Genomic DNA, 10,659 nt, shown 5'->3' with positions numbered 1-10,659 from the left:
CTTTGATTTAGATTAAAATTACATGGATTTGATCATCTTTTCTCAAGCTCTATTTCACATTTTTTTAAAAGGACATCCAGTCCTACATAAATATATAATACATAGATGCAGGTATCTAAATATATTATGTTCATGGATGAAGCTATGTCTATCTCACTTCTCTTTCATAGGAAGCCTTTTAAACCAAAACACTGGTTAGAGTCTGATTATGTGATTGTCCAAACTGACATTTTCTGACTCAGAGGGTTTGGGGAAAATAATTAGAACACTAAGGTCAGCTGAAATGTGGGATAGGGAGAGATTTATTAAAATCTGATTAAAGTGCAATATCCAAGCAAATAAACAAGTATATTTATTTTATCCGCAGGTCCAGAAGGACATAACAGAAAGATCAGCAAATTATTCCTTTATCCACGTCATCTGGGTGGTTCTAATGCAGTTGCCCTGCCTTGTACATAACTTCTTACTGTGGTACACTACTTATGGATGTCCCTCTTGAAAACAGTGATGTGTATCTATGGATCTTTTTCCTTTGATAATATAAACGAGATGAATGAGAAGATCTTAGAGTTCTTCCAAAATCACAGAGACTCACTATGATGATTTTGAATTAAAACAGGAGTAGAAGAGTGCCACTGACTGAGAACCTTCTTTCATTTTCATCTGGAGGCCTGAGGACATTATGTCCGTTTCCAACATCACAGTCGTCAGGCCTTCTGTGTTGACGCTGATAGGGATCCCAGGCCTAGAGACTGTGCAGTGCTGGATTGGGATTCCATTCTGCATCATGTATCTCATTGCTATGATTGGAAACTCCTTGCTTCTGATCACCCTCAGGTCAGAACACAGCCTCCATGAGCCCATGTACATTTTTCTAGGCATGCTGGGAGTCACAGATATTGTACTTGGCACGAGCATTGTGCCCAAGATGCTTGGAATCTTCTGGTTTCATGTACCAGAGATTTATTTTGATTCTTGCTTGCTTCAAATGGGGCTCATCCACACATTTCAGTGCATAGAGTCAGGCATCCTGTTGGCCATGGCTCTGGACCGTTATGTGGCCATCTGTTATCCACTAAGACATGCTGCCATCTTCACCCACCGCCTAGTCACCCAAATAGCGGCTGTGGTAACACTCAGGGCTGCCCTTCTTGTAGCCCCATCTTTAGTACTGATAAAATGCCGGTTTCAGTTTTACCATACAACCATCATCTCCCACTGCTACTGTGAGCATATGGCCATTGTGAAACTAGCTGCAGAAAATGTACAGGTCAACAAAATTTATGGCTTGTTTGTGGCATTCACCGTTGCAGGGTTTGACCTCATATTCATCACTTTGTCCTACATACAGGTATTTATCACCGTTTTTCATTTGCCCCAGAAGGAGGCTCGGTTGAAAGCATTCAATACGTGCATCGCTCACATCTGTGTCTTTCTCCAGCTCTACATCCTTGCCTTCTTCTCCTTCTTCACGCATAGGTTTGGTGCTCATGTTCCCCCTTATATCCACATCCTCTTTTCTAGCCTCTACTTGCTGGTCCCCCCATTTCTCAATCCACTTGTCTATGGTGCCAAGACCACGCAGATCCGCATTCACCTGGTAAAGATGTTGTATTCATAAGATGCACTGTGATTAACGTCTTCAACCTTCTCCTTTATGCAAAATAACAATCTCTCAAAACAGAATAAAACAGAAAAATGCATATTATTCATGATGTTTGACTTGTCTCCTTAATTGTTTTGTGAAATTTGCCTGCATTTTAGTCAGTTTTCACATCACAGCCCATGACATCTATCAGTCAGTGCCATTTAAATCCTAGTAGGTAATGAGTTGGGAATGGTAGAAACAGCAATAGTGAATATGTATCATTTCCATTTTTTTTCTTATTTTGCAGTTCCTGATTGAATTTTCTCCTTTAAGTATTCTTCTCCACAACGATCCATAAATATCTATTTCTCAATGAATTTCCAAGCACCCAAGACTCATTGTCTTGGATTGTCCAGGTACTTGATGAAATCACATTGTTGATTCTATTTGTGTCTGGATCATCCTCATCATCTTTAAAGTAAATGAGAGGAGGGGTTCCTGGATGGCTCAGTTGATTAAGTGTCCAACTTTGGATCTGGTCATGATCTCCTGGTTCATGAGTTCAAGCCCTGCACTGGGTTCTTTGCTGAGAGCACAAAGCCAGCTTGAGATTCTCTCTCACCTTCTCTCTCTCCGCCCCTGCCAACTTGTGCACTTCCTTTCCCTCTTTTAAAATAAATAAATAAACTTAAGAAATAAAATTAATGAGAGGAAGCATTTTGTTTTTATTCAAACAAAAACCCCAAAGAAACAAAAAACTGTATGCAATCTAAAGACACATAGTCCTCAAACTTCAACATTTCCAGTGTCATTCAGGGCATTAAGGTTTAAACATTATGAACAATCCAGCATTCTATTTTACAATTCAGGGCTTTTTATGCACACTCACCATTTATGCCTTTATTAATTTCTCAAGTGTTATCAAAACCCTACAATATTATAAATGCTATACTCAAGAATAGAAGCATAATGACAAATTGACAGTGTTTATGTGTTTTGGGTTTATAGCCATTATAGCTTAATATTACTGGGAGAAAGAGAGAGACAGGGGAATGAAAATGAAAGAAGTAATAGAGGTACTTCTGGAATGTGGGGTTAGCCAGGAGAGTGAAGGATTGAAATCCAAAGGAAAGCAGCATCTGTAGAATTATTCTTATTTTCTTTGGTTTTTAATTACAAAGTCTGATTCCTCTTTTAAGTTTTTTGTTAATTCCAGTTAGTTAACACACAATGTTATATTAGTTTCAGATGTGTAATATAATGATTCCACACTTCCATACAACACCTTGTGTTCATCATGACAAGTGGACTTCTTAATCCCCGCCACCAATATAACCCATCCCTCCACCCACCTCCCTGCTGGTAACCATCAATGTGTTCTCTACAGTTAAGAGTCCTTTCTTTCTCTGTCTCTTATTTATTTCCCTTTGCTTGTTTGTTTTGTTTCTTAAATTCTACATATGCTTGAAATCATGTGGTATTAGTTTTTCCCTATAGGGAGTCTTAAGGAATGACAGATGAATTGCTGGTAGGTAAGGACATACCATGCCAGGTAGATGGTCTTGGAGCTTAAATAGAAAATCAAGAAATGGCACAGTTTTTCTACATGTAATGCATAACTTGTAGAGACAAGAAAACTACAAATATCAAGAATGGTTATGGACACTATGCGGAATTTTTGAACTTTATTCTGAAAGCTATCATATGTCACTGGCCAGTTTTCACTCCAAAAATGTGCACGTGTGTGAATGTGTGTATCTATTTGACACATGGCAGCGTATCTTCTCAGTGGGCTTAAAACATCATGCTTTTGAATCACTCAAGGTTATTGTACTAATGAACACATGAAATGTTCTGTCCAAATTAATGACTTGAGAACTTAAGGCTTGTGGGCTGTTCCTGAAAACCTGAGCTCATGGATCACTTTAAAAAGAGCATGGAAAATATTCACATGTGTGCAGATGTCCATTCTTTGATTTAGGACACTTAAAATACTATATATATAAGCAATATTAGACTGCATGTCACATGGATGTAGGTACTCTGGCTTGTTTTATGGACTGGGCCTTATGAATGAATACTGAATTTGATCACTTTGTAAATCCAGAGGCTATCCTGAGGCATCCTTGGAGGCTGTTTTAAATGTCAGTGTTTATTATGGAAAAAGCCCAAATGTCCATCAACTAATGAATGGATAAAGAAATTGTGGTTTATGTACACAATGGAATACTACTTGGCAATGAGAATGAATGAAATATGGCCTTTTGTAGCAACGTGGATGGAACTGGAGAGTGTTATGCTAAGCGAAATAAGTCATAGAGAGAAAGAGAGATACCATATGTTTTCACTCTTATGTGGATCCTGAGAAAGTTAACAGAAGACCATGGGGGAGGGGAAGGGAAAAAAAAAAGTTAGAGAGGGAGGGAGGCAAACCATAAGAGACTCTTAAAAACTGAGAATAAACTGAGAGTTGATGGGGGGGAGGGAGGGAAGGGTGGGTGATGGGCATTGAGGAGGGCACCTGTTGGGATGAGCACTGGGTGTTGTATGGAAACCAACTTGACAACAAATTTCATATGAAAAAAAAAGAAATGTCAGTATTTATCAGATAGGATTTGCTTGGATTACCAATAGGGGTTGTGGTGCTTTAATAACAATTTCTTTGAAATAAAAGTAAAAAAACATCGGAGGCAATTTTAATGTTCTAGAGTTCAGCAAACATTTATGCAAATAAATAGTTTGGGTTATCGGGGGGCAAGGAAACAAAGACTATATTGTAAATATTTACATAAAAAGTGACAAGGCATATTTCCAAAAAAATTTTCATGTAATTATATATAATTATGTACCATTTACAATTGACAATAATAATAATAACAATCAGATGTGTAGGCTTCTGTAATGAAAGTCTACTAATCAGGGGAATGTGGAAATGTCCATCATAACTGGTCATTGTGAGAATACTACTCAATTTACAAAGCTTCAATAAAATAAAGATCTAAAGAATGATACTACAAGAGAATGAGTGTTAAATGTGTGATAGAGAGCCATTGTGGATACAGATTTTGTCTCCAGAAGTGTCTCAGTGAAAGAAAGGTCACAGAATACTTATTTATATGCAACTCATTGGCACAGGAACATACATTTAAGTACATTTAAGTGTCCTTTCGATCTTTTTCCAAATGAGGACAGCAGAAAGAAACTGACAAAAGTAAATTTAATTACTTAATTTTTACAAAAATCTTTTTATTTTGTAAGGAATGTCAAAAAATACAGATTGTATATATTAATTTCTCTACATCTCCCCGGTGGGGAAAAAGAAATGAAGAGACCAAGGGGATTCTGCAAGTTGCAGAAATGGCTTCAGAGACATTAGATGCGGATGGACAAAAGAGGGCTTCATTATGAGCTGTTGGGTCCCTGGGGGCTTGGGTTAGTGGCTAGGAAATCTCATATTCAGACCTCCTCCTTCTCCATGTACACTGGGGAACGTTATACTTGCCAATTCAAGCTTAATAAAGTTATGCTGTGTCTAGAAAATTATAGACCTTCCTGTGAGTTTTGTTGGAGTGTGATTCCACCAACAGGAGCTCAGACACATTTACAAAAGAGCGTGCAAGTCTGTTTTGCAGGGACAGAAGAGAGGAAAGTCTATTCCAGAGATGTGCACAGTTTGGCAGATGGCTGAGCAGCAAATGGATAAGAGTTCATGATATATACAGCGGGCTGTTCTAGAGGTGCAGACAGAAGAAAGAGATGCTGCCAGCATAAGCACAAGTGAATGAGATGAGAGTCTCAGGAGGAAAAAGAGTGAATGACAGGTGAGTGATGAGTGATGAGTGATGGTGTTATGAAGACAGACCACGGTTTTCAGGTGTCTTGTAAAAACACAACTGGCCCCCAACAACAAAGCATGAAGTCCCTTTCCCCAAGTTCACCCAATAATGTTTCACTACCAGCTTTTCCAGTGATAACCACTCCAGCCCCCCTGCCCTGTACTCACTTAGGTCCTCTCCCACCTGCCTTCCCACCACCTGTACCTGTCAGGTAATGCTGCCACATCAGCTCCTTACTGTTAAATATGCCACACAATGTGAATGGTACTAAAGGATTTCTCTTCTAATTCTGATTCACTTTAGAAACAAGAAATGAATAAACGAATCCATGATCGAGGAAATCTCTAGGATTAAACATTGGTGAGCAAAGCTTTGGAAATCATGTCTTAGTTGACTAACTAGTCTATTCTAAATATGCATCAGCTGATATAGACTTGCTTCTAGAATGGACCTGTTGAGTCGGTTCCTTCATTTGAGGTTTAGCCAGATAAACCACAGCTCTTCCTGCATTACTGGCATTTTTGGTGACAATAAGTATATGATTAAATGATCATGGGCTTCCTGACAGAAAGCAGCAATGTTGGACCAACTAGGAAAGAATGAAACAACTGAACCCTGTTTTCACCAAATAGAAACTTTCTAATGTAGCTTGAGGCTTTCTAATTTAAGATATGTGATTTTTAAAAAGCAATGATCTTTTCAGATACAAATGTATCTGAACTAGACTAAGAGCCCAGTTTTCAGAAAAGTCAGTCATCAGTGAATCGAGGTGATTAAATGTTCTTTAGTTGAGCCCTCTCCTCCATCATTTCTGGTATCCCAAGTCTGCTCCCTATCTTCCATTCCTACTTCCATATTAGACTCCTGTTGGGAAACGTGTCCTTTCACCCCTTTATTTTCGACTCATTTCTCATGCCTGAGCTCATGAAAAATTCAAATGTTCAAGTGACATATATTTCATTAAGAATTAATGAGCTTACATTGGCCAAATCTCATGTTACTGGCAGCTGTGAGCAGTTTAAGCCCAAGAACCTAGCCTCTAGTCCATGAATTACCCATGGACCCATTTCCCCACTCTTTGTTATCAGCAAGATTGAGTCCTCTTGCCTCTATACATTGTCGCCTCTGAGTTTCCATGTTTTCTAGAGATTCCTTCCATCTAGGTATTCAGATATGGGTATTCTAAAATGTCAGCGATTTTAAGAGCACCACTAATTTTCAGGAATTCAATTGTTAGTATGTGGGCAAAATAAAATAGAGTTTTTTGAGGCATGTAAAAATGGCATGAAATTTTCACCCAGACTCACCAAAAGTGCATGGGGTTGGATGATCTTTTCAAAGCGGTTCCTTTACTTTCTTTTGAAAGGACATCTGGGGAAGGGAAGGAAAAATAAGATAAAAACGGAAGAGGACAAACCATAAGAGCCTCCTGGGTGTAAAGAACACTCTGAGGTTTACTGGAAGGGTGGTGGGTGGGGGATGGGTTAAATGGGTGATGGGCATTAAGGAGGGCACTTGTTGGGATGAGTACTGGGTACTATTTTTAAGCAAAGAATCACTAAATTCTACTCCTGAAACCCTTATTACACTACATGTTAACAAGCATAGATTTTAAATTAAAAAAGTAAAATTGTTATTGGAAAAAAAAACAAAGAAAAGAGAGACATCCAGTCTTATGTAGATACAAATGATATAGATAGATGAATATATTGTGCTCCTGGGTGTCACCAGTTTCTCTGTTCTCTTTCATAGGGAGTTTTTTTACTAAAAAAAGTAAATAAATAAAATGAGAAATAAACAGAAAAAGAGGCTCCTGGGTGTCTCAGTTGAGCGTGCCATTCTTGATTTCAGGTCAGGTCAAGATCTTGGGGTTGGTGAGTTCAAGCCTCATGTCAGGTTGTGTGCTGATGGTGCGGATTCTCTCTCTCCCTTCTCTTTGTCCCTCCTGTGAACTGTGTCTCTCTCTATTAAATAAAAACACCTTAAAAATACAAAACTTATGGAGATTTATCTACTAATGTACTTGTCAGAGTCAGATTTGTTGATCCAAAGTGTCAGTTCCAGACCTAGACACAATGGAAAATAACAGAATGTTATCAGGTAGTTGGTTGTGGAATATGGAGATTCATCAAACTCTGCTTGAAATGCCATTTCCAAGCAAGTTTAACATGTATAATTATTGTATCCCCAGGTGCAGAGGGACATAACAGAGAGATCAGCAGTTACTCTGTTACCCACGTGATCTGGCTGGTTGTAATGCAAATGACTTGCCTTCTACATAACTTCTTATATTGCTACACTACTCCTGGATGTCCTTTCTGAAAACAATAATGTGTATCTGTGGATCTTTTTCCTTCCATAATATAAATAAGAAGGATGATATGATCTTAGAGTTCTGACAAAATCAGAGACCCACTATGATAACTTTATAAAAACAAGAGTAGAGGAGAAGAGTACCACTAACTGAGAAGCTTCTTTCATTTGCTTCTGGAAGCCCAAAGACATTATGTCCAAGCTGACAGCTTGGAGCCTGGAGCCTGCTTCGGATTCTGTGTCTCCCTCTCCTCTACCCTTCCCACACTCAATACTCTGTCTCGCTCTATCTCAAAAATAAATACAAACATTATAAAAAAATGGGATATACATTCAAAAGATTCTCACAACCATAATTCTATCCCCAGTTTAGGTACTGATGTTTTACTTAATATATATGTGCCTTCGCATCCTACCTTAAAGATAAAGAGGTTGATCTGTGTTTAAAATTTCATGTACACTGACACCAAGATTAAAGTCAATTGGCAACTCTCATGAGTATTGTAAACTATATAGAATTGGGGGTACATCGTAGACTATGTAGAGATACGATAGCTGATTCAGTCACTGTTCACCAAATCTTTTACATTAAACCGTGTAATCTAATCTACCAATCCCGCCTTCTATTAGGTGAGACAGAATGGGCTTTCTAGGCACTTTTGCTTAAACATATGTAGAAGAGGTGTGAATGATCTTGTAGGAACCTAGGGAAAGCTGCCCCGAAGTATGCCACAATACCATAAAGATTATGCTGAATTAAACTTATTTAAGAAACAGCCAGTGCAAGACTGCTGATTCTTTGCCTCCAGAAAGCAGGAAGCACATCTCCCATGTGAAAGGTACCTTCTCTGCATCGAAAGGTAAAGAGACATCCTTATCATCAGAGATAGGGAATCAGGGCCAAAGTAGCCTATGTAAATAAATCTTATAATTTTTACAGATTTATTACCCCAGCCCAAATTCTAGTCCACATTTAGAATTCTTTACTAATGGAAGCTCCTGAGCATAAGTTTTCTTTGTCCCGTCAATTCCTCACATGTGGATGTTTGTCTAAATGTATAAAAACTTCATGTCTTGGTCATTTCCTTTGGTCTTAACTTTACTATGGACCTCTGTGTGCATTAATTATATTTTGTTTTTTTCTCCTGTTAATCTGTCTCATGCCAATGTAATTATTAGACTAATTTAGAAGAACCTTGAAGGATAGAGTAAAATTTTCCTTCTCAACAAACTCCACAGAGTCAACTTGTGACACATGGAAATAATATGTAAAGGCTACTTGTCCTATACAAGTAAACGTACCGATATACCAGTTCTATGAAAAATAAAATCACATGCTGAACTAGAATTCAAAAAGCACGGATGGTACCGTAAACTTAGTAACTACCCAGGCAAGTGCTCTGATACACTGGGGAACACAAGTCGGTGTAGTTAACGTTATACTTAATTTTAAAATTAGGAAATGAGATCAGTAACACTTTCTCTGCTTATTTCTCCGGCTCTGGAAAACTAAATTAAGAAATGACTATAAATATGCCTTTAATCTGTTAAACATTACATATACATTTATTATTTCTGCTACAAATCATTACCAGTCATTCCTCTTGCAAATACGACCTTCCTTTCCTTAGAACACACTAACTTCTAGTACTCAGTTTTGTTTAGTGAACCATCTCTGGATCCTGCTACGTATTTGTTGGGTTTTGACACTGTAGATGATAGGGTTCATCAAGGGTGGGAAAAGGATATAGATATTGCCCATGAGGACGTGGACCACAGGAGAGAGGTGCTTTCCAAAGCGGTGCACCATCGTCAAACCAATAATTGGGATATAGAAAACCAGAACAGCACAGATGTGGGAGACACAGGTCTTCAAGGACTTGAGCCGCTCGTCCCGGGATGCAATAGTCAAGACTGAATGCAGGATCGAGATGTAGGAGATGAGAATGAGCACCGAATCCAAAAAGAGTGTGCAGATCACCAGGGCTAACGCATAGAAGCTGTTGAAGCGGATGTCGGAGCAGGCAAGCCGAAGTAAGTCTTGGTGCAGGCAGAAGGAATGGGAGAGGATATGAGGATGGCAGTAATCGAAGAACTTTAGGCGGACAATGGGAGCGGTAATGAACAGGAAACTCCTCCCTAAAATGGCCACACCAATGGTGATGATTCTCATATTGGTGAGGATGGATGTATATCTCAGAGGATTGCAGATGGCAGTAAAGCGATCAAAGGCCATGGCAAGAAGGACTCCAGACTCCATGCATGATAGACCATGAACAAAGAAGGTTTGAGCAATGCAGGCATCGAGACCAATCTCTTGGCTGATCCCCCACAGGATCCCGAGCACCGTGTGCACTGTGGACAGCCCCATGCACAGGTCAGTGAGGGCCAACATGGCCAGGAAGTAGAACATGGGCTCATGCAGGCTGGGCTCCGTCCGGATCACATGCAACACCAGGTAATTCCCTAAGAGTACCATAGCATAGATACAGGAGAAAGGAATGGAGAGCCAAGGATATTCCCGTTCCAGGCCAGGGAAACCCGTAAGGAGAAAGGTGGAGTTACTGATTTTGGAATCAGGTTGAACAGACATGGATCTCTAAAGATGGATACCTCTCAGAAAAAAATATACTAAACAGCTTATTAAGAATCATATGTGTTCTCCACTGCCTTAATATAAAGTTTGAAGTAACAGCTGTGAAAGGAATGATCGCACTTAGCACAAGAACTCATTACACGTAATACCAATGCTTGTATTCTATAAGAAGCTTCATTTGCTCTGAAACAGAGACTATGCCTCCATATGAAACCTTCTTATTCGTTCACTGACCCCATCAGAGGAATTGTGTCCATATCCATAATCTCACTGTCACTTTCTACCTCAGTGCTTCACACACTACAAATAACAGAGAAAATACCCGG

At 39.0% G+C, this 10,659-nt stretch overlaps 2 protein-coding genes across 2 annotated transcripts; one reads left to right on the top strand and one right to left on the bottom strand.

The window, feature by feature from the left end:
• Positions 1-682: 682 nt before the first annotated feature.
• On the top strand, positions 683-1,621 carry LOC124506163 (olfactory receptor 52A1-like). The gene has a single exon (XM_047072184.1). The coding sequence runs from the start codon at positions 683-685 to the stop codon at positions 1,619-1,621; it is 939 nt and encodes a 312-aa protein (XP_046928140.1).
• Positions 1,622-9,388: 7,767 nt separating this feature from the next.
• On the bottom strand, positions 9,389-10,330 carry LOC124506356 (olfactory receptor 51V1-like). The gene has a single exon (XM_047072406.1). It carries the CDS (start codon positions 10,328-10,330, stop codon positions 9,389-9,391), a length of 942 nt encoding a protein of 313 aa, XP_046928362.1.
• Positions 10,331-10,659: the final 329 nt, after the last annotated feature.

Source organism: Lynx rufus, unplaced genomic scaffold (genome assembly GCF_022079265.1).
Source record: "Lynx rufus isolate CCGP_SWC_20201006 ecotype Redwood Valley unplaced genomic scaffold, mLynRuf1.p SCAF_9, whole genome shotgun sequence".
NCBI classification, from domain to species: Eukaryota; Metazoa; Chordata; class Mammalia; order Carnivora; family Felidae; genus Lynx; species Lynx rufus.
The sequence above is the reverse complement of the archived record's forward strand: the minus strand, read 5'-3'. Positions and strand labels throughout refer to the sequence as shown.